Below are 25,315 nucleotides of genomic sequence, written 5' to 3'. Positions count from 1 at the left end.
CCAACCAAGAATACTCTAACCCGCAAAGCTCTCCTTCCTCTATGAAGAAAGAATAAGGACCTTCCTAGACAAAGAGAAACTCGGAATTTCATTACGACTAAACCCCCACTCCAAAAAATACTACAAGGAGTCCTAAAGCCAGAACCTCAGAGGGACGAATAACAACGAAAGAAGACCAAAAAAAAAAAAAGTTATTAAAAGAATAAATAAAATCAAAGGAAAGACAAACACAATGTCAAATACAGATGCTAACATATCAATATTAACTCTAAATGTAAATGGAATAAACTCTTCAATAAAAAGACACAGAGTTGCAGCCTGGATTAAGAAACAAAACCCAACCTTTTGCTGTCTCCAGGAAACACATTTAGCTACAAAAGATAAAAATAGACTCAAAGTTAAAGGATGGAAAACAATCCTACAAGCAAATGGACCAAAAAAGAAAGCAGGAACAGCTATACTAATATCAGATAAAATAGACTTCAAACTCAAAAAAATAAAAAGAGACCCCAATGGTCACTACATTATGATCAAGGGGACAATACTTCAAGAAGAAATAACACTCAGTAACATATATTCACCAAACGAAGGAGCACCAAAATATATCAGACAACTGATGTCCTCTCTGAAAACAGACATCAGAGAAAACACATACGTAGTGGGAGACTTCAACACACCACTATCAACAATGGATAGATCAACAAGACAAAAAATAAGTAAAGAAACTAAAGCTCTAAATAAGGACCTAGAGCATTTGGACTTAACAGACATCTATAGAACACTAAACCAAAAAAAAAAAACAAAAAAACAAAAAACGGAGTACACATTTTTCTCAAGCGCACATGGGTCATTCTCCAAGATCGATCACATACTGGGGCACAAGACAAACATCAACAGATACACCAAGATTGAAATCATACCAACCATCTTTTCTGACCATGAAGGCATCAAACTAGAAATAAACCATAAAAAGAAGGCAAGGAACTATCCCACCTCATGGAGATTAAAAACCACACTACTGGAAGACCACTGGACTAATGAGGAGATCAAAGAAGAAATTAAAAAATTCTTTGAATTGAATGACAAGGAGGATACCAATATCCTAAATGTATGGGATGCAGCAAAAGCAGTAATAAGAGGAAAATATATAACAATAGAAGCTCACATCAAAAAACAAGAAAGAACTCAAAGAAACAACCTAATCTCGAAGCGCAGAGATCGAGAAAAAGAACAACAAAAAACCCCAAAACCAGTAGAAGAAATAATAAAAACCAAAGCAGAAATAAATGAAATTGAAACTAAAAAAACAATCCAAAAGATCAATGAAACCAAGAGCTAGTTCTTTGAAAAAAATCAATAAAATAGACAAACCCCTAGCCAGGCTCACAAAGGAAAAAAGGGAGAAAGCACAAATAAACAGGATCATCAATGAAAGAGGAGAAATCACAATGGACACAGCAGAAATCAAAAGAATAATCAGTAACTACTATGAACAGTTATATGGAAACAAGTTCAACAATCTAGAGGAGATGGACAAATTCCTACAACTCTACAATCACCCAAAGCTAGATAAAGAAGAAATAGAACACCTAAACAGACCAATTACAAGCAGCGAAATTGAAATGGTAATCAAAAACCTCCCCAAAAACAAAAGCCCAGGACCTGATGGATTTACAAATGAATTCTACCAAACATTCAGAGACGAATTAGTGCCTATACTTCACAAACTCTTCCAAAAAATTGAGAAGGAAGGGACAATACCAAACACGTTCTATGAAGCCACCATTACACTAATACCAAATCCGAATAAGGACAACACAAACAAAGAAAACTACAGGCCAATCTCCCTAATGAACACTGATGCAAAAATCCTCAATAAAATTTTAGCTATCAGAATCCAACAATGTATCCATAAGATAATTCACCACGACCAAGTAGGATTCATTCCAGGGACACAAGGATGGTTTAACATCCGAAAATCAATCAACATTATCCAACACATCAACAAAAAGAAATATAAAAACCATATGATAATATCAATAGATGCTGAGAAAGCTTTCGACAAAGTGCAACACCCATTCATGATAAAAGCCCTTGAAATTCTTGGGATACAAGGAACATACCTCAACATCATAAAGGCCATCTATGACAAGCCAACAGCCAGTATCATCCTCAATGGTGAAAAGCTGAAAGCAATTCCATTAAGATCTGGAACAAGACAAGGATGTCCACTCTTACCACTGCTTTTCAATATAATACTTGAAGTCCTAGCCAGAGCAATAAGACAAGAGAAAGACATCCAAGGAATCCAAATAGGAAAAGAAGAAGTCAAACTATCACTATTTGCAGATGATATGATAATATACATAGAGAACCCCAAAAACTCCACAGAAAAACTAATTCAACTCATCAATCAATTCAGTAAAGTGGCAGGATACAAAATCAACATGCAAAAGTCAGTAGCCTTCCTATACACAAACAATAAATCTGAAGAAGAAGAAATAAAAAAAAACATCCCTTTTATGATTGAAACAAAAAAATTCAAATATTTGGGAATAAATCTAACAAAAGAGGTAAAGGGCCTATACAAAGAAAACTATAAAACACTGTTAAAAGAAATAGAAGAAGACACAAAGAAATGGAAAGACATCCCCTGCTCTTGGATTGGAAGAATAAACATTATTAAAATGGCCATCCTACCAAAAGCAATCTACAGATTCAATGCTATTCCAATCAAAATTTCAATGTCATTCTTCAAAGAAATAGAACAATTATTGATGAAATTCATATGGAATTACCAAAAACCCTGAATAGCCAAAGCTCTACTGAAAAAAAAAAGAAGGAAATGGAGGCATCACACTCCCAGACTTCAAACTATACTACAAAGCCATAATCATCAAAACTGCATGACATTGGAACAAGAACAGACATACAGACCAATGGAATCGAATAGAAAATCCAGAAATAAACCCACAGATTTATGGTCAACTAATCTTTGACAAAGGAGTAAAGACTATGCATTGGAGCAAAGAAAGTTTGTTCAATAAATGGTGCTGGGAAAACTGGGTCTCTACATGCAAAAGAATGAAGCTTGACCACTACCTCACACCATACACAAAAATCAACTCAAAATGGATTAAAGAACTAGACATAAGACCTGAAACCATAAAATACATAGAAGGAAATATAGGCGAAACACTACGTGATATGCACCTCAAAGACATCTTTACAGACACATCACCCAAAGCTGTGATAGTGAAGGCAAAGATAAACAGCTGGGACTACATCAAATTAAAGAGCTTCTGCACAGCAAAAGAGACAATAACAAAAACAAAGAGAAACCCCACCAACTGGGAGAACATTTTTGCACCCAGCACTAATGATAAAGGACTGATCACAAAAATCTGCAATGAGCTGATGAGACTCAGCAACAAAAAAGAAAATAACCCAGTCAAAAAATGGGCAGAAGAGCTAAAAAGAAACTTCTCTGAAGAGGAAATGCTAATGGCCAACAGACATATGAAAAAATGTTCAACATCACTTGTAATCAGGGAACTGCAAATCAAAACTTCCATGAGATACCATCTTACACCAGTGAGAATGGCACATATTAAAAAAACTAGCAACAACAAATATTGGCGAGGTTGTGGAGAAAAAGGAACTCTTTTACACTGTTGGTGGGAGTGCAAACTGGTCCAACCACTATGGAGAGCTGTGTGGAGATTTCTGGACCTACTAAACATAGAGCTTCCATATGATCCAGCAATTCCACTCCTAGGTATTTACCCAAATGATACAGAAACATCAATTCCAAAGAACACCTGCACCCCTATGTTTATAGCAGCACTGTTTACAATAGCTAAGCTTTGGAAACAGCCCAAATGCCCAAAAATAGATGACTGAATTAAGAAGATGTGGTACATATACACCATGGAATATTATTCAGCATTCAAAAAAGATAAACACATGCAATTTGCAGCAACATGGATGGCACTGGAAGGGATCATGCTCAGCGAAATAAGCCAAAAAGAAAAAGAAAAATACCGGATGGTCTCACTCATAGCAGGAATCTAGAAAACTTAAGGGACCAGGAAAATGAATAACTATAAGAAAGTGAAAATCAAAATCAACTAAAAACTATGAACCAGAGACACTTTTTGGGGGGTGGGGGACAGGAGGGGTGGGATACGGGGTCAGAATGGGGCATTTGCAATTGTATGGGGGAATATAAAAATAAAATTTATTATTTAAAAAAAAAGAAAAAAAGAAACTGAGAGGAAAAGGTCTGATAGCTTAGAAAATAAGATTTCCTTCTTTCTGTTCCCCTCAAAATATCTTGGGAGATTATTGCCTAAAAGTTCGCAAACCCACCCGAGAAAAGTTAGTCTTAGACTTAGCAGGCACTCTAAACTCAGAAGCAGACTTACTGATCAGAAACTAGTTTCTAGGACATGGGGGACAAGGAAGAATATAAAATCTCCAGTTGTTTTCTTTACCCCAAATCTTGTTAGTAGCCTTGGAAGATGGACTCTGGGAAGACTCCCGCTTCCTCAGGTCTTGGAGGGACAATTTCTAAAGTTGGCCCGCCATGGACTGGTGACTTTTGACAACATCACAATAAAGAAGACAATAAAGTCACAATAAAGTCACACTAGAGAGGCAGCTCCAAAAGAAACATCTTAACCAAGCAGCAAGGGCACAAGATAGTGGCCTACATGTGCTGGTGTTTGGTACCAGAAGCGGTTTTATAAAGTGAGGCACTTATAAATGGGGGGGGAGGATTAAATAACGACATATAAAGGAAGATATAGAACCCATAGAATGGGTAAAGGATCACTTGAAGCTTTAATGTTGATATGTATTTCTTTATTTTCAATCCTTCTCCAATTGCTTGGGACACTTGACACTGCTATACCTTTGTCATCACCTGCAAGTGCAGGACTGGGCAATCATGTCCTCATACTCCTTGTACAAGATACTCCCATTTGCCTCAATCAGAAGGATACTAATGGGAACGTACTTATAAGGGACACAGGAGGGCTGAGGGACGCTCTGGTCTACCAGCTCATTGACAAGGTTCTGGATGATGGCATGATTGGGAGAATTGAGACCAGAGCGGAGTACTCGAGGGCAGGTCCCCTTACAGTAGTTTGGGGTATAGAGATGAGGTGCAATGATCCAGTGGTCCCATCCCAGTTGGTGGAAGCTGACTTGGAAATGGTGGAGGGAACACTGGCTGCTTTCAGGCTGATCACGCTCCTGGGAGGGGCCAGAAACCTCAGGCGTAATGCTGCCTGCTTGCCGGGCCCTCCGCAGGAGAAGAGAAGAACCCTTTTCCATGAACTGCTCCAAGCCCCTGGGGAGAAGTTTTGCCTTGTGAACACTTCTATGAGTATCGTTGAAGTAGAGTAACAAAAAGGCAATGTCCAAGGATGCAGTGCCATGCCAGCGGTGCGTGACAACTTCAGTACCTTTTTGCTGCTGACACATGAACTGGAGCCGGAGAATCCTGCGCCCCTTGTGCTTCCAGAGCCTATGTTGAATATGCTGTGTGATATCCATCTCCACCCAGGCTTTGGACAGCAGGGAAGGCTTTGAGGAAGCTCTTCCTGAAGGGGAAAAGTAGTTAGTTGGCTTTTTCTGGACCCAGGGCTCCACATGGCAGGAGAGGTGGTAGCGAGTTAGGTGGAGTTGATGGCGGTAAACCACAGTGGCTCGGACTAGATGGTACACCACCCCGTTTGGTCTCAGAGCAAAGTCCAGAGTCTGTATATACCAGGGGCCTGTATAAGAGGGAGCAAAATGAGAGCATTAGCTTCTTGTCTCATAGCCTGCATCTCTCTCACAAAACTGCTCAGTACAAACAGAGCGGTAAGCCGCTCTAAAATTAACTGGAGATCATGACAACAGCTGGCGTTTATGGAACACTTACTGGCATATTAGATGCTTTACATGCATTAGTTCTGTGTAATAGCCTGGTGAGATAGCTATTTCCATTGTGCAGACAAGGAAAATGAGGCTCAGAGGAGCTATGCCAGAGGGCACATAACCAGTGTATAGCAGAATCAAGATTTGAATCCAAGTCTGTGTCCCTCAAGAAGAAAAACTGTGTCTCATTTTTAGATCACTCACAGCATCAACCTAAATACAGACTTAGTTGTGTATATATTGTGTGTATGGGAAAGGCTCAATCATATTATTAGTTGACTCTTAAGGGTCACCAATTAAGAAAATCTTTGAGACAAATGCACTTAAAATGTGTCCACCAACCCAAATGGCAAGGGACACAAAAGCAAAAATAAATGGGACTACATCAAACTGAAAAGCTTTGGTTCCTCAAAATAAACCACCTTAAAAACAAAACAGCAACCTACAGACTGGCAGATGATATTTGAGATTCACACATACCACAAGGGGTTAATATTGAAAAATATATAAACTCCTCATATAACTCAACAATTAACAAAAAAAAAAAAAAACACCAAATGGCCAATTAAAAAGTGGGCACAGGATCTGAATAGAAACTTCTTCAAAGAGGACATACAGATAGCCAGTAGGCACATGAAGAGATGTTCATCATCTCTTATCGTTAGGGAAATACATTATCTTATTATTAGGGGAATTAAAATAGCAATGAGCTATCACCTCACACCTGTGAAACTATGTGTAGTCTGGCTATAACAAAGTTACAAGAGGCACGAGCTGGTGAGGATAATGAGCAAAAACAACCCTTGTGGAATGTTGGTGGGAATGTAAATTGGTGCAGTCATTATGGAAAGCAATATGGAGATTCCTCAAAAAATAAAAATGAAAATTGCTCATGATCTAATTATCCCACTTCTGGGTATTTACCTGAAGAATGCCAAAACATTAATTTGAAGAAATATGTGAACCCCCAAGTTCACTGTGACATTATTCACAATAGCCAAGAGTTGGAAACAACCCAAGTGCCCAACAATAGATGATTGGATAAAGAGGTGGTATATACACACAATGGAATACTACTCCCTTATAAAAAAAAAAAAAGAAAATCCTGTCATTTGCAACAACATGGATGGACACAGGGGGTATTATTCTTAGTGAAATAAGTCAGGTGGATAAAGGAAAACACTGTGATTTTACTCATATATGGTACATAAAGAAACAAAATAAATGAACTCAATCAGATGAAAATAAACCCTTAGACTATAGGACCAAATAAGTGGTTAACAGAAAGGAAGGGAATCTGGGGGTGGGTAAATCAGGTACAAGAGATCAATTGTTTAGTGAAGGATAGAATTGTGCTTTTACTGATGATATAATTTAATATAGATGATGATTTATAATGAGGCACACCTGAAACTTGTATAGTGTTAAAATGCAATGTTATATAATACAAAAACTGTTTTAAGAATTTTTTTAATAAAACATGTCCTCATGTCACCTATCAAATGCAGTTTGGGGCGCTAGTCCAATATTGGAGACTATGGGCTGCAATGAGTTTAAAATACACAGGGTTGAGGGGCCACAGAATAATTTTGTCTGTGCCCCTCTATTGGGGGCTGCTATTCTGCCATTATTGCTTTCTACTTTAAGAATTGCTTCTTCTAAATTCCTGCTATGAGTGAGACCATCCGGTATTTTTCTTTTTCTTTCTGGTGTATTTCACTGAGCATGATCCCTTCCAGCTCCACCCATGTTGCTGCAAATGGCATGCATTTATCTTTTTTTGATTGCTGAGTAATATTCCATTGTGTATATGTACCACATCTTCTTGATCCAGTCATCTGGTTTTGGGCATTTGGGTTATTTCCATAGCTTAGCTATTGTAAATAGTGCTGCTATAAACATAGGAATGCAGGTGCCCTTTGGAATTAATGTTTCTGTGTCCTTCGGGTAAATACCTAGGAGTGGAATTGCTGGATCATATGGAAAACCTAAATAAGAGACCAGGAAAAAGAGTAATTATAATAAAGTAAAAATCAACATCAATAAGCAACTATAAACCAGAGATACACTACAGGGGGAGTGGAGGAGGGAGCAGGATCAAAACAAGGGTGGTGGGAATTTTATGGGGGCTAGAACCAAGGTGAAAATGCATACATTGTGCAACAATGAGAAATGATGTAAAAAAAAATATATATATATATATAATAAAAAAAAATAATAAATTAATTTTTAAAAAGAATTGCTTCTTGGGCAATTTTTCTTCTTGGGTTGTTTCCCTCTTCCCCTCAATCAACCTCTTCTCCAATCCTCACTGGAAATGATTATTTATTTACCCCATTCATTGTACCACCATTCCCCTAAATGCCATTTTCAACAAGCCCTTAGTCATATAAATATTTTGTTTGCTAAGAATTCTACTAGAGGGTGCCTGCCTCTTAGTGATTAAGAGTTATAATCAATCAGTATAGTAAAGTGACAGGATACAAAATCAACACACAAAAATCAGTAGACTTCTTATACACAAACAATAAATCTGAAAAAGAAGAAATAAAAAAAACACTTTTATTATCGAAACAAAAAAAATCAAATACTTGGCAATAAATCTAACAAAAGAGTTAAAGGACCTATACAATGAAAACTATAAAACACTGTTAAAAGAAATAGAAGAAGACACAAAGAAATGGAGAGACATCCCCTGCTCATGGATTGGAAGAATAAACATTGTTAAAATGGCCATCCTACCAAAAGCAAACTACAGATTCAATGCTATTCCAATAAAAATTTCAATGACATTCTTCAAAGAAATAGAACAATTATTGATGAAATTTATATGGAATCACCAAAAACCCCGAATAGCCAAAGCTCTTCTGGAAAAAAAAAAAAAGAAAGAGAGAGAGAGAGAGAAGGGAGGGCCTCCCGGGTGGCGCAGCTGTTGAGCGCTGGGTTGCGAAGCTGCCTGTAGCCTCTTCAGTGCCGGTTCGATCCCCGGCTGCTCCCCAGCCACTGGAGGAGGGTCCCACATGGAGCACAGACCTCTCCTGCTGCCCGCTGCTCCCCTCAGCAGTGTGCTTCGGTCCTTCTGCCTGCTCTGCTTGCCACTCTGGTGAATTCTCTCAACCTCCTGCACTTCTGACTGTCCCCAGTGCTTGTATAAATAAAAAAAATAAATAAATCTTAAAAAAAGAGAGAGAAGGGAATAGAGGCATTACACTCCCAGACTTCAAACTGTACTACAAAGCCATAATCATCAAAACTGCATAGTATTGGAACAAGAACAGACACACAGACCAATGGAATTGAATAGAAAATCCAGAAATAAACCCACAGATTTATGGTCAACTATTATTTGACAAAGGAACAAAGAATATGCACTGGAGCAAAGAAAGTTTGTTCAATAAATGGTGCTAGGAAAACTGGGTCGCTACATGCAAAAGCATGAAGCTTGACCACTACCTCACACCATGCACAAAAACCAACTCAAAATGGATTAAAGAACTAGACATAAGACCTGAAACCACAAAATACATAGAAGAAAATATAGGCAAAACACTACATGACAGGCACATCAAAGACATCTTTACAGACACATCACCCAAAGCAGTGATAGTGAAGGCAAAGATAAACAGCTGGGACTACATCAAATTAAAGAGCTTCTGCACAGCAAAGGAGACAATAACCAAAACAAAGAGAAACCCCAACGACTGGGAGAATATTTTTGCACACAACACTAATGATAAAGGACTGATCACAAAAATCTACAAAGAGCTTATGCAACTCAACAAAAACAAAGAAAATAATACGGTCAAAAAATGGGCAGAAGAGCTAAAAACTTCTCTGAAGAAGAAATGTAAATGGCCAACAGTCATATGAAAAAATGTTCAATATCACTTGTAATCAGGGAAATGCAAATCAAAACTACAATGAGATACCATCTCACACCAGTGAGAATGGCACATATTAAAAAACTAGCAACAACAAATATTGGCGAGGTTGTGGAGAAAAAGGAACTCTCCTGCACTGCTGGTGGGAGTGCAAACTGGTCCAACCACTATGGAGAGCTGTGTGGAGATTTCTTGACCTACTACACATAGAGCTTTCCTATGATCCAGCAATTCCACTCCTAGGTATTTACCCAAAGGACACAGAAACAGTAATTCCAAAGGGCACCTGCACGCCTATGTTTATAGCAGCACTATTTATAATAGCTAAGCTATGGAAACAACCCAATTTACAATAGCTAAGCTATGGAAATAAACCAAATGCCCAAAAATAGATGACTGGATCAAGAAGATGTGGCACATATACACCATGGAATATTACTCAGCAATCAAAAAGATAAACACATGCAGTTTGCAGCAACATGGATATAGTTAGAAGGGATCATGCTCAGTGAAATAAGTCAGAAAGAAAAAGAAAAATACCGGATGGTCTCACTCATAGTAGGAATTTAGAAAACCTATATAAGAGATCAGGAAAAAGACTAATCAATACAAAGTAAAAATCAAAATCAACAAGCAAGTATATACCAGAGACCCACTATGGGGTGGGGGGGAGGGGGGAGGGTGCAACAGGGAAAGGAAGGACTAGAGTCAAAATAAGGGGGGAGGTGCACTTGTATGGGGAATATAACCAAAATGAAAATGCATACATTGTGCAAAGATGAATAAGATGTAAGAATTATATAAAATAAAGTATATATTTTTTTTTTAAAAAAAAGAGTTATAATCCAAACTGCAATGCTGACACCCAGTGGTTAAAGGGTTAGAAGCCTGGGCTGCAGAACTCTGAACTGTGCCCCCATTTGGCAAATGTCACAGAATACAAAGAAGGTATGAGAAAAATATCGGATGGCTTCACTTATAGGAGGAACAGAGAGAAAACATACAAGGGATCAGGAAAAAAAAAAGAGAAAACGAGAGGGCAAATAATAAATTGGAGACATTCAGCAGGGGAGGGGAAGGGAGAGGAATCAAAACTGGAGAGATAAGCACAAGAAACTATGGTGATGGTTCACAGGTGTCTTGGTTGTGGGAATTTTGGAGGGATTACACCCGAGAGTGAACAATGAACAATGATGTAAACAATGATATAAAAACATATAAATAATATAATAAAATAAAGACAATGGCAGGATTTCTAAAACAAGCAAACAAACAAAAAAAAAACTAGGTTTTATAGGGGTAAAAGAAAACCTTTCTTAGTCCTTATACATCGTATTGCTAAACGTTTCTGTGTTAATTTATATCTCATTAATCTAATCATCCTTCTCCACAGAACTACAAACCTGGAATTCTTCAGCAGGCTTGGGGAATCCAACACAGGAAATTTTTAATTTCTTTTTAAATTTTCTAAAATTTTATTTTATATATATTTTACATAATTCTTAATTTTTGTACAATGTATGCTCTCTTCTCTCAGGTGTAGTCCTTGTGAGATTTTTAATGTCTTGGTTCATCAGGATAAAATTTTTAAAGCTTAGGTTCCAACTCATGCTTGATATACCTAAGTTTGGGCTACTAGGCATCATCCACACAAGGCCAAAGTCAGGCTGTGTTTACTTTCTCAAGTTATTCCACACTCCATTCCTACAAGAATCTTTCCAAAAGGCCCACCCATACACCTACCCCACCCTGCCTGAAAAGGAACCCAACCCAACCTCTAGCAGACTGTCTGGTAAGGAACTGCCCTTTCCTTTCAGACCTTGACATAACATTATTTCCTGGAGCAGGGCGGGGTTGCTAAGGATCAGAGCCAGGAAGGGTCTGCTCAGAACTTTTCAAGGAAACGGCTGACTCACACATCCTGTGTGCTTGAACCTGGCATAGTTCTCCTGGCAAGTTCAACTCTGCTGGATCATCTCCTGATGGAAAGACCAGGGCCTGCTCTCTTGTCGTCTGTTTCTGGATCCTTCTCAGAATCCCTAAATACCAGTATGTCCCCCAGTCAGACTAGGAACTGGCCTAATTCTAAGCACCCTCTGTACAAACTTAATTTGTGCCACTTGCTCTTGCTGCTATACTTAGGAATAAAGTCCAGATCTTTATAACGGCCTACACATCCCTCCGCTTCATCTGTCACATGTCCTACCACTTTCCACAATGTTCACAAGGCTCCAGGCATAGGGATCTTCCTTCTGTTCAAGTCAGAGGAAATTGTTTCTGCCATCTAGACCTCTGTACACATTGCTCTCTCTGCTTAAATCAGACTTCTCTCTACTCTTTTCAGGCCTGACATTATTTTACAGACCTCAGTTTAAATGTTACCTCTTCAAAGATGCCTTCTCTGACAATCCCACCTAAAAAGAGGATTTCTGTGATATTCTTTATCAAAACAGCTTAGTTCATTATTTAATAGCACTCACAATTTGCAGTCATTTGTGTTTACTTGTCTCACCCACAACAACAAAAGCCTATCCTGATCATATCTGCATGCAGGCACCTAGAACAGTGCCTGACACTGATTAGGTGCTGACCATTTGCTGAGTGAATCTCTACCTACACCAATCTATTTACCCTTAATTAGAATACACTTCTCTCTTCTCTGCCTCTATGCAATGCCAAGATCCAGCTCAAAATTACCTACCCATTGAGCCTTCCATTTCCTGGCTTGAATTAGCGACCCATTTCTTTGCTGGAGTCCTAGGAGCTCTACCGCGTATATTTTACAAAGTATTTGTCATGCTGTATAATACTATATGTGATTACCTACCCATCCTACTACAGTGGGGATGCCTAAAGTTTAGGGAAGCAGTAATTTACCCCTTATATCCACCCCAAATACACTGTCTGATTGTCAGTTAAAACCTGTTAGGAGTCAGCACAGCAGGATGATTAAAAACGTAGGCTCTGGGGCCTGAAAGCCTGGTCTTGACAGCCAGCTGTACTGATTAGTAGCTGTGTGTTATAGCAAGTCACCGTGAGCCTCAGTTTCTTCACCTGTTCAGTGGGTGTGACAGTGGTGAGGATTAAGCAAGATAATGCTTATAAGGTATTTTGCCCAATGCCTGGCTCACAGTAAGAGCTATCCGGAGGAATATTTGTTGTTTAAACCAGAAGGAATATTTGTTGTTTAAATCTGCAATCATCTCCAAGACTAGCAAAGGCTTAAGACAGCTCACGAGTTTCCCAAGATTTCCTTAAAGTTGATAGCTATTTTTATTTTTTTAACTTTTTTATTATTTATACAAGCACTGGGTACAGTCAGAAGCGCAGGAGGGTGAGAGAATTCACCAGAGCCAGAGCAGGGAGCAGAACAGGCAGACTGACGAAGAACACTGCTGAGGGGAGCAGCGGGCATGGCAGGAGAGGTCTGCGCGCCATATGGGACCCTTGCCAGTGGCCAGGGATCGAACTGGCGTTGAAGAGGCTGTGGGCAGCTTCACAGCCCTGCTTCACAGCTTCGCAGCCCAGCGCTCAACAGCTGCGCCACCAGGGGAGGCCCTGATGGCTGTTTTTATTCCCTAAAGAGACTCTCTACTTCAAGACCCACTGCTGTCCTGGAAAAGTGTCTAATGCAGATGTTTAAAACAGATTCAAACATGATGGAAACAAAGAACATTTCAAAATATATTTGGCACCAAAAAACCCAAAGTAGCAACATGATTGAAATAGAAAAGCTACATAAACAAGGATATTGGGATACTACAGTTAAACACTTAAACAGATTAGGGACAAGCTTTAGAATCAGACAGACTTAAGCTCAAATACTGTCACCCACTGTCTGTGTAATCTTTGCAAGTTATTTAACCTCTCAAACTTTAGTTTCTTTATCTTCAAAGATTATGCTAATTGGGGCACTCTCCAAAGATGGACCTCATGTGTCTAGAAGGCGTCTCTTAACAAGCCTGTTTCTTTCAGAGGCAGCTCCTTCTGCCTGCTTGTGTCTGTGCAAGGCTTTCCTTTTTTTTTTTTTAAATAATGAAACTGCCCTTTTGGAGATAAAAATTAAAGATTATGTTAATTGCTCCATGATAACTAATGATAGTAGCTGTTGTTAAATATTAAATACAATAGTGAATGCTCACCATGCCAGGTATTCAGGCCCTCAGATGTCAGCATGTTTCTGTCCTTTCTGAGGCCTTATACATTCCAATTCAGCATCCTGTACTCTTTGCCTTCTACTAATAAAATAACACAAACAGGGCCTCCCCGGTGGCGCAGCGGTTGAGCACTGGGTTGCGAAGTTGCCCATGGCCTCTGCAGCGCCGATTCGATCCCCGGCTGCTCCCCGGCCACCCGGTGAGGGTCCCACATGGCACGCAGACCTCTCCTGCCGCCCGCTGCTCCCCTCAGCAGTGTACTTCGGTCCTTCTGCCTGCTCTGCTCCCTGTTCTGGTGAATTTTCTCACCCTCCCGCGCTTCTGACTGTACCCAGTGCTTGTATAAATAAATAAATCTTTAATAAATAAATAAAATAACACAAACAACCCTATCCTCCGCAACGATGTATCTGGATATTTCCAGTTACAGTTTTCAGTGATATAACCTGTAATAAGACTTTCTTTGAAAGGCAGGGGATCAGTTGTCCTGGCCTGGGAGACAGTCTTCAGGCAGGCCCCAAGGCAATCTGTTTTTAAGTCGGGACCCTAAAGGGAAGTACCCTTGGAGCCAGCTGTCCCCAAGCTTGCCATCCTTTGAAAACCAAGTTTGTGAAAACAACCCACCTACCAGGTAAGGAAGCTTGACAGTAAACTCACAGAAACCCTTTCTTCTCCCCTCCAGTAGATAGTATTGGTGCATGATAACTCACCTCTGAGAGGCTTTGCCACGTTGGCCAAGGGCCTCACCAGCCTCACCATGGTTGCCCCGATGGTGCGGTTCTCCCTAGGGTGCCCACGCATGTCAGCTGAACGCTGGTACAACTCCAGCATGTACCGCAAGGGATGCCCTAGGACACGTGGTCTGCTCTGCTGCTTGCCAGGGACTTCTTCTAGCAGTTCCCAAATCAGGGGCAAGGTGGGCGCTTCAGCCAGGAGGGCCATGGACGGCTGCCCTACCTTTGCCATTTGACCACTGTGTTCCATAAAAAGCACCAGGCCCCAAATAACGAGGATTCTAAGGATGCTGAGGAGGACCATCCTGAATGGATTGGCGTTCAGCAATACACTCCAGCCCACATCCAAAAGACGCACTGTGACCCTTTCCTTTCACACAGATAACCGCATCCTGGCTCCACAGCTGCAAAGGCAGGGCAAGAAAATAGCAAAAAACAAAAAAACAAAAAAACAAAAAAAAAAACACAAACACAAAGGCAGGCAGGCCGATTCTGTGTTGCTTCTTCTGGAGGAGCTCCTGGATTTAGGGAGGTCTCCTAACTTGGCCTCTTTGCATCAAAACAAACAGAAACAGTAGCAGGAATAAGTCAGTCTGTCCATCCTGCTCTCCAGGGTGGGGAACAAGAGAGTACTTATTTGGAGGAGGCTGAAATTACGTCAGAGGAGAGGTCCATCCCAGGACCCACTCCCTTACCTTATCCACTAGGATGTAAAGAAAAAAACAGCACTAACCTGCCCTACTCCCCAGCTTTAAAGGTTGTCTCTTAATCAATACTTAAAGGGCCAGAGGCCTCCTGTGCCCATCCCAAGTCCACACCACACCTCAATGCAGCAGTTCCCAAAAGGTGGTCTGCTAATATAATGACTTGCAGTGTAACTGTGGAGTGGTTGTTAAGAACCCAGATGCTGGGTCTCAAGCAAACCATGAAGCCTCTGGGGATGGGATGCGACAACCTGAATCTTCAGAAATGCTACCAGATGTCCTGAAAACACGAAAATGTGGAAACCACTATGCGAGTTGGCTGCTAGGGCTTGAAGAAGTTGCCTTAACAGTGGTTCTCAATCTTGGCCATACATTGGAATCACCTGCAGAGCTTAACTACTGTGGATGCCTGGGTACCATCCCCAGAGTTTCTGATGTAGTAGGTCTGGGGTGTTACCAGGACATCAGAGCTTTTTTCTTTTTTTAAGCTCTGCAGGTGATTTTAATGTGCACCCACACTTGAGAACACTCACTTAGAATTTTCTGTTTTAGGACTTAGAATTTTCTGGCTTACTATAGAATTTTCCGGTTTACCTAGAAGGTGTTGAGATTGATGTGAGCTTCATTAGAGAAGCCTGGGGCAGTGGAAATGGGTTTGTGGACACTGGCCGGGCGCTCACCTCATCTGGCCGGTTAATGCGAAGCATCAAGGCTGGACTGGTTAGTTAAGGCTGCCCCCAGCCAGGAGCCTGCAGAAAAGTGGCAGATAAAGCCCTCGTCCTATCCAAGCAGAAGTAGTTTGTTGGGGCTCCAGAGAGGAAGTGGGAGGAGGTCAAGTTGTGGAAATGTAGATGAAGCAGATTTGACATGTGGGAAACTTTTTACTTCATATCAAGAGTATTTATGGGCAGGAATTGTTGCTGTGGAGCAGGTGTGGACTCTAACCAGGCAGACCTGTGTTTGAACTGTGACCGTCTCTTCTCAAAAGTAACTTAACCTCACCAATCAAATTTCTTCACTTCTCTGAGCCTCAGTCTTCTTTTCCGTAAAATGGAGATGACATATTTTATCTCACAAGGTATGGTGAGGATACAAGGGAATAATTTGTTAATTACACAAAATCCAGCTAGACACATGAGAGGTGGTTACATGCTCAAAGTTATTTCTTCCCTTCCTTTGTTTTTTTGTAACATGGCTTATTCCCTGGTGTGCTTTGTAAAATATAAGGCATGGACTGATGGGCCTCTGGTTCTGAATTCACATCCTAACTCAACTGGGCGAATTTAAGCAAGGTTTCTCCCAGCCTGACTTTCTTTCTTTCTTTCTTTTTTTTTTTTTTTTGTTTTCTTTTGTACGTAGAAGATCTGGGATATAGGCCAAAGGGGGGGGGGAGGTGATCGAATTCAACAGAGACAGAGTGGGGAGCAGAGTAGGCAGATGACACATCTACTGAAATACACTGCTGAGGGGGAGCAGTGGGCGAGATAGGAGAGGTCTGCTGGCCCTATGTGAGTTAACTCCCTGGCTGGGGATTGAACTCAGGCCACAGAAGTGATAGCATAAGACTTAACCCCTAGGCCATCAGGGAGGCCCAGCCTGACTTTCTTAATCTGTACTGCTGTTTCCTTTAGAGTATTGCTGTGAGTGTGGTATACCCTTATATCGCATACAATAAAATACAAGCAAGGGATATAAACAGATGATTCGTAGAAGGCAAAAATGAATGGCTAACACACGAAAAGATGTCATAGAAACTAAAAAATGCAATTCAAGCCATGTAGGATATGACTCCACACTCATTTGATGACAACGCATTAAAACTCTGACGCTATTAAGTTCAGGTAAGACTGCAGAACACAGGTAACTCTTATGCTGCAGGGGAATGATTTGGTTCCATTGTTTTGGAGCGCAATCTGGCATCATCTCTAGTGATTTTGAAGATGCACAATTGAACAATACTATTGCTAGAGTAGTAGCTTTTAGCCATTATTGGCTGTGCCTCGCAGGAATAAATGCAGTTTACATTATAAGCCAGTACAAAGACAAGTGCACACATGCTCACATGCATACATATCTACTTGAAGTAAACATTTCCTGAAACAATACTTATATCTTTCCAACAGACTGGGGCAAGTACTGTATCAAAGTGAATAAAAACATGGCTGTGGAGTTAGAATCCTATGTTTAAATTCCAGCTCTACAGCTTGTTAGCTCAACCTTGGCCAAATTCATCAACTTCTTTGTGCCCCAGTGCTATCATCTGTTAAGTAGAAACCATAGCCTCTCTGCTTCAATTTTATAACATGTAAAGTGGGATTAATCAAAAGTTTTCTCTCATAAGATTTTTGTGAATATTATGTGAGTTAATACATGTAAGATACTCAAAAGAGTACTTGTCACAAAGTACTCGTGACAGGTTGGTGGTTATTACATTTGATAGCAAGTTGTGCTCTCCTTCTGGCCTCATAAGTTGTGGAGAGACAGCCAAGAAGCTTCTCTGTCCTATGTATCCATACCACTCCTTCTTCCTCTTACCCCCTCTCTGCCTCCCTAACATTCTCTTTGGCCCTTGACCTCTATCTGTTACCAATTTAAACTTCTCATCTTTCTAGCTGACATAACTAAATAAAAGAACGAGTCTTTGGGACAACTAACAAAGGGTTCCTATAAAAGTTTGGGGTACAGTTTTCTTTGATGTTTCAGTGGTATTGGATTGGGATTATATCTGTCAAGAATATTTTTCTGCCATCTCTTAGTAGTGAGATTTTGATACAGGATCAAAAGAAGTCAGAAGAGACAATATATTACGCTGGAAAGAGTATGATTTCAATTTGAATTCCTGGTTCTTCCAATTTTGACTGTTGCTTAACCTGTCTGCATCTTAGCTTTCTTAACTATAAATTGGGTCTATGCTTCACTTTCCAGGATTGTGGTAATATTTATATCATATAATGCATATAAAGTATATAATACATGCATAATCCTAAATAAATGGTAAAATTCACTATTAGTAGCCTATGATTTTAAAGTTATATAAAGTGTACATGACAGGAAGAAATATGTGCTCGGCATCTTCTAATGTGTTCAGCTGAATTTTTACTCCATCCCTCCACCTACCAGGGCTTCACAATTCAATAGGTCGGCTTTCTTATTTTCAAAAATGATTCAAATTCTTTTTTCAGAAAAAGATCCAATACCAACCCCATTCTTATAACCAAAATTGAAAGAAGTTGAGAAGATTATTTCCTGGAAACATCTCCCTCCCCTCCCTGGGCCTGATGTATGCTACTGGCCCAAACCCCCAGAAGAGGGCACCAACTCTCTTTTCCAGGGTTATGGTTGGAGGGGTGGGGATGGGGTAGAGGGCGGGTTATTGGGGATTGAAACAGGATCTACAAAAGGATATTTACCAATTCTTCGTGCTTTCAAAAAGCCAGCATGTGAAAAAATTAATTGCATAAATTGAACTAACCTGTTTGCTTGTTGACATGACAAAAGGGTCCTTAACACAACAAAATGGATCACTACAAGTTACTTTGAGCAGCAGGAACACTTAGTACACAGTGCAAATTAACTTTTCAAACTATAATGTGCTGGGCACACTGCTAAAATACTTGAAATTGTCAAAGGATAGGCTTTTACACAATTTGGGGGAACATTGTTTTTGTATACAGTGCACATGTATTTTGATTCATATGCACACTTATAGTTCATATTTTCTTACAGTTGTATTCACTGAACAAAATCCTAATAATCACCTGATATGTGCTTGTCTTAGTTGTTAAGGGAATTTTACAGAGAATACACATGAAAGGAGAAAGCATACAAGCATACATTGTACAAAAATGAACAATGATCTAAAAAAATAAATAAAGGGTGCAGGCCTAGGCTCAAATGCTACTGCTACCACTTAACTAGTGTGGTAATTTTGGACAATTTACTTAACTTCTCTGTGCCTCAATTTCCTCACTTAATAACAAGGATAAAAATAGCACTTCTTTTTTAAAAAAAATATGTTTTTAAATCTTTGTTCATTTTTGTACAATGTTTAATTTCTCCTCTCAGGTGTTGTCCCCATAAAATTCCCACCACCAAATCAACAGTGAGCTATCACCATAAACTCTTATGTTCTTTCTTCCCGTTTTGATCCCGCTCCCTCCCCCTCTCCTCTGAATGTCTCCAATTTATAATTTTCTTGATAGTTTTGTCTTTTTTTCTGATCCCATGTATGGTTTCCCTGTATTCCTCCTAGAAGTGAAACCATCCGATATTTTTCATTTTCTTTCTGACTTATTTCACTGAGCATAATCCCTTCCAGCTCCGACCATTTTGCTGTGAATGGCATAAGTTTACCTTTTTGATTGCTGAGTAGTATTCCACTGTATATACCACATCTTTTTGATCCAGTTATCTTTTTGGGGGCATTTAGGTTTTTTCCATATTTTATCTATTGTAAATAGTGCTGCAATGAAAATAGGAGTGCAGATATCCATTTGAATTAATATTTGCATATCCTTTGGGTAGATTCCTAGGAGTGGAATTGCTGGGTCATGTGGCAGATCCATTTTTAATAATTTGCATGTCCTCCACACAGCTTTCCATAGTGGATGGACCAGTTTCCCACCAGCAGTGTAAGAGGGTTCCTTTTTTGCCATATCCTCGCCAACATTTGTTGTTGTTAGCTTTTTAAATGTGGGTCATTCTTACTGGTATGAGGTGATATCTCATTGTGGTTTTGATTTGCATTTCCCTTATTATAAGGGATGTTGAGTATTTTTTCATATACCTGTTGGCCATCTACATTTCCTCTTTGTCTTTTTAGCCCGTCTGTCCATTTTTTGACTGCATTGTTTATTTTGGTTTTGTTGAGTTGTGTAAGCTCTTTGTAGATCTTTGATATCAGTTCCTCATCAGTTTTGTGGAATGCAAATATTTTCTCCCAATCTGTGGGGTGTCTCTTCATCTTGATTCTTGTCTCTTTTGCTGTACAGAAGCTTGTTAGTTTGATGTAGTCCCAGCTGTTTATCTTTCCTTCATTTTCTTTGCTTTGAGAGATGAGTCTTTTTTTTTAATTTTTTTTAAAGATTTATTTATTTGCTTATACAAGCACTGGGTACAGTCAGAAGCGGGGGAGGATGAGAGAATTCACGAGAGCCAGAGGGGAGAGCAGAGCAGGCAGATTGACAAGGTACACTGGTGAGGGGAACAGCGGGCAGCAGGAGAGGTCTGCGTGCCATGTGGGACCCTCCCTGGCGCCAGGGATCAAACCGGTGCTGCAGAGGCTGCGGGCAGCCTCACAACACAGTGCTCAACCACTGCGCTACCGCGGAGGCCCCTGAGGGATGAGTCTTAAAAGATGTTTCTGAGATGTATGTCATAGTGTTTTGCCTGTGTTTCCTTTTATATATTGTATGGTTTCAGGTCTTACATTCAGGTCTTTTATCCATTTTGAGTTGGTCTTTCTGTATGGTGTGAGGTAGTAGTGTAGTTTCATTCTTTTGCATATAGCAGTCCAGTTTTCCCAGCACCAAAATAGCACTTCTTTAGCAGACTGTTGAGAGGAGTAAATGAGTTAGCACATCTAATAATCATATTGTTTTCTAGAGGCTATATAGACCCTGGGAGTATAGAAATTAATAAGACAAGTACTCTATTTTTAGCTGGCACTAAGGTAATTTGGGGGACACCAAAATAAAGCAGTTTGTATCTGAAAAAGATAACAACCTTGATAGAGATATAAAAAATGGGTAGTATTTCCTGTCACCGTGACATTTACTCTGATTATTTTTCTGAGTTCTTTAAAAATGGACCTCCTTTCTAGTTATGTTTTTGTTAAAAAATCACTTTCCATAAAAGAGTTGAGTATATTTTATGGAAATATTTATTGATTTGGCACTATGCTACATCCTTTTACATAGTACATCTTATTTCATCTTCATATCAACTCTGTGAGTTAAGTACTTTTATTCCCATCTATAGGTTTAAAAAAATTGAAAATCACAAATGGAAACTTGCCCAAGGCTGTACAATTGTCAAATGGTGGAACCCACTGGGATTCAGACCTAAGTTAGATTGACCTCACAAGTCCTTTTTTTTTTTTTTAAACTTTATGGTTGCTATAAGCTTCCAAGGAGCATTTAGCCTCTTAAAATTCAGTTCCCTTATATATTCATCCTGCAAGTTTCCTGAACATGATACTTAAATATAAATTCTGTGAGCTGAATAATCATACCTATCTTATTCATTACCGTAGGTGCTCAATATATTTTTGTTGAACAAATGGTTGCAAATAGCAGCCAGGCTAATGGGCAGACTCTTGTTGGATGTTATAATGTATCCTGAGAAAAGCTTTTGTTTGTTTCGAGGTAGAAGAAAGTCTGAAACAACCACTTTTCCCTGTGCTCTCAGCTCCTTAAAAAATTGTTATTGCCTATGTTACAATGTCCTTGTGAGTCTCTCCATCTAAAAAAATGCAGAGGCTCCAGAGAAAAAAGTCCCCCTTTGTCACGTGTGGGTAGCAATAGTTGGTGCTCACAGCACTTAAAAATGGACAACAACCTCCCTAACCTGCAAACCAGGGAAGTTCTAGCCCATATGCAGTTCATTTAAGTCCAGAGTTGAATGTAGCTGAATTAGACGTGGGTCACAATCCTACACTAAAACACCTTCATGAAACCTCAATGTTGTGCCAAATATTGTGTTGAGTGTATGATAGTTAGACCAAGTACAGTAAGGAAAACATGTGTAAGGGTCCTGAGGTGCAGAAGACCTTGTAGCTGAAATGTAAAGAAGAGAAATGGGGGAAAGAGTTCCAGGTAAGAACAGTGTGGAAGGTAGAAGCTAGAACATGCATGGCTTGGAAAGGGTTGTTGCTATTATTTGTGCATCTTTCTGATGATCAAAACAAGAGTATACAAATTAGAAAGCAGAAGCCCCTTCTGGGTGGACAAAATTTTATGGTTGAGCAAGCAGAATGGATTTCAGCTCTCAAATGCCGCCTTGTCAGGACACTTCTGTGTAATGCTCTACCTGCACAGCCATTTGAGAGTGCCTAAAGATTTGTAAGACATTTGGTCTTCCCTATGCTTTAACCACACTGACCTTATTTTCTTTCAGTTTTCCCAACAAACTACCTTTGCATGAAGGTCTTTGTCTATGCTGCTCATTGGTTCAGAATACTCTTTCTTCCCGTCCCCAGGTTATTCCCACTCGAACTTCCTGTCTCAGCTCAAGTGCCACTTCTTTGAGGAAGCCCTTCTTGAGCCCCTAGATTGGATCTAAAGGGCATTTGAGGAAGACTTGCAATGAGGATGACACTTGAATTGGGTCGTCGGGCATGAGCAGGATTTGGGTAGGTGGAGAAGAGAAAATATGCCATTCCAGAATAAATTCTGAATTTTTCAAAGATTTCCCTGAAAGTTGTAAGAAGGATAAGTTGAAGACATATCAAAAAGTTCTCTAAGGCAGGACCTGAACAACAGATTCATACCTACAAGGGACACTTATGGAGAGCTGGACAGTAGCTGTAAGGAGCAAATTCAGATACAAGTCACACATACTGAGCATATACTGAATCCTTTGTGTGTGTGGCATTTCATTAATTGCACCTGGAACAGGTACTGGTATTCCTGTTTCACAGAAAGAGGAAATGAAGTTCAAGGTAGTTAAGTGACTTAACCCTGATCACATAATTATAATGAAATGCAGATTTCCACTCAGATCTCCTGACTCTACATCTGGAGCATTTATTTGAGGAGTCTGTACTTAGGTGTCTTCTGCAGTACTCTCCAGGCTTACTTTTATTTCTAAAACTCTGGAATTTGGTTTCTAGTGTGGAAACAGAGAAACTTGTATCCAAATGGCTTCTACAAGTACTTCTCATCATGTTCCTGGGATCCTTGGGCTGGGGGTATTCCAAGAATGGAATCTCTGGGGACAGTGACTTAGAACCCTTGTAAACTTAAGTACTGGTGTGCAGTATTTTAACTCTTATCATTGCTTATCGACCATATCACTCCTGCACAACCAGAAGAGCATGTTTTCTTTCAGCCACATAAGAAAGCAAGAGCTAAGCATGATACGTTCTGTCTCTGGGCTTCAGAGACAGTATTATCTGGAACCTTTTTGGTCATCTGGATAATGAGGTCATCAGTAAACCACTGAGCAAATTTACATTTCCTGGCCTCACTCTCCCTCGTCCCAGTAGCCACTTGTATTTTTTAAAATTTGGTACTAAAACAAATTAACTAGGTAACTGACTCCCTGAATTAGAGATTGGGAGGCAGTTTCTACCCCCAGAAAGTCCTGCAGAGGACTGGATATATAAGCATCACTCCATTTTCTATTATATGTCAACTTTCCAGAGGTTGGGCATGACTGGAATACCAATTGAACCTAGGCACTCATTACAAGAAATACAGTTTGGATACTTAGGACAAAGGAAGAGGGGGTTAAAAGTGACTTTATTAAAGATTCTTCAGCTATTCTCCTGTTCTGCAGGTCTTTAAGCCCTGTCCTATATTCAAAAGCCAGTGATCAAAAGGTATAACTTCCAGTTTTCAAATATATAAGTTCTGGAATGTAACGGATGTAATGTTTAGCGTGGTGACTATTGTTAAAAATACTCTACTGCATATTTGAAAGTTGTTAAGAAAGTAGATTTCATACACAAAAAATACTGTACTTCTGGTGATGAATGTTACCTAGACTTATTGTGGTGATCATTTTACAGTATGTACATAAATCAAATTATTATATTATACAACTGGTACTAATCTGCCAATTATATCTCAGTTTTTAATTTTTTGAACAGTCAGTGTAGAGTTTGGTGTTAAAAAGGAAAAAAAAAAACCTAGAACTTGGACCTAAATCAAGAAATTGAGACCAACACTGGGGAGTATATGGATTTTGTTGTTCTTTTGTTTTGAATGGTCACTGTCTCTCTCTAAGCAAATTTTTGATAAAGTCCCACTGAGTCAGAAAAGGGGTACAAATACCTTTGTATTACTTTTCACTTCTGATATCAGGAAGAAAATACACAGGTTGATGCTGCTCCTTCACCTTCACTATCCATAAGAAGAATTCTATTTCCCTACAGCCGTGGCAAGACTTTTGGAAAGACCAGATCATAAGCCCCATGGACCTGCGGGCCAGAATCTAGATATTCAGCCCCCAGGTGTCATGAAAGTTTGATAGTAAAGATTACTGGTCTTAGCTTTCCCGCCTTAGACCCTGAGCACTCCTGCTCCATTTGGGCCAGGAGAGTCTAATTCCATCTCTCACACTAATACTGAATGTTGAAGTAGAAAAGAAACTTGTAAATGACCAAATTAGTTCCAGATAAATGGGTTTCATAAACTTGGAGAAAATTCAAAACTTCAGTCAAAACTCTAAAGAAACCTCCAATTTTTTGATATCTCAGGAGAATCTAGTGAATATTGTTATGGTGTTTTTCTTTCTGTATCTTCTTGTGTTAACGAAAAACTGATGGAAACCCCAGTGTGAGTACTTAGGACAAAGGGGTGTGAGGGAATATCCTAATCAGGTTCAATCTGGAGATAATCGTAACAATGACTGGGAACTTTGTTGAGAAATTCACTGAATTCTCAAAGACAATGTTCAGTCTTTCAGAGTTTTCTACTCACCAGACTGTGCAAGTAGGCCCTAACGCTCACAAAGTCCTCCCTCTTTAGTAGAGGAATATATGCTGATTGAGAAAAACCTGCACTCATCTACGCATTCATACAAGAATTCACGGAACTAATATTTATTAACTACCTGTTATGTGACAATTCTTGGTGAAAAAGATATAGACAAGGACAGTACTGATCGTTTTCCTATTCTTGTGTAGTTTACAGTCAAGTAGGGGAGACAGATATTATGTAGACTACTTCACAAATGAATAAATATTT

At 39.6% G+C, this 25,315-nt stretch overlaps 1 protein-coding gene across 1 annotated transcript; it reads right to left on the bottom strand.

Moving 5' to 3' along the window:
• Window positions 1-4,923: 4,923 nt before the first annotated feature.
• Window positions 4,924-15,004, bottom strand: BMP15 (bone morphogenetic protein 15; the record flags this gene model as incomplete). Its single annotated transcript, XM_084258516.1, has 2 exons — window positions 4,924-5,783; window positions 14,677-15,004. 2 exons carry the CDS (start codon window positions 15,002-15,004, stop codon window positions 4,924-4,926), a joined length of 1,188 nt encoding a protein of 395 aa, XP_084114642.1.
• Between the last annotated feature and the right edge of the window lie 10,311 nt (window positions 15,005-25,315).

This window comes from Talpa europaea, assembly GCF_964194135.1.
Source record: "Talpa europaea genome assembly, chromosome: X".
Lineage (NCBI taxonomy): Eukaryota > Metazoa > Chordata > Mammalia > Eulipotyphla > Talpidae > Talpa > Talpa europaea.
This window is presented reverse-complemented; position numbering and strand designations above follow the sequence as displayed.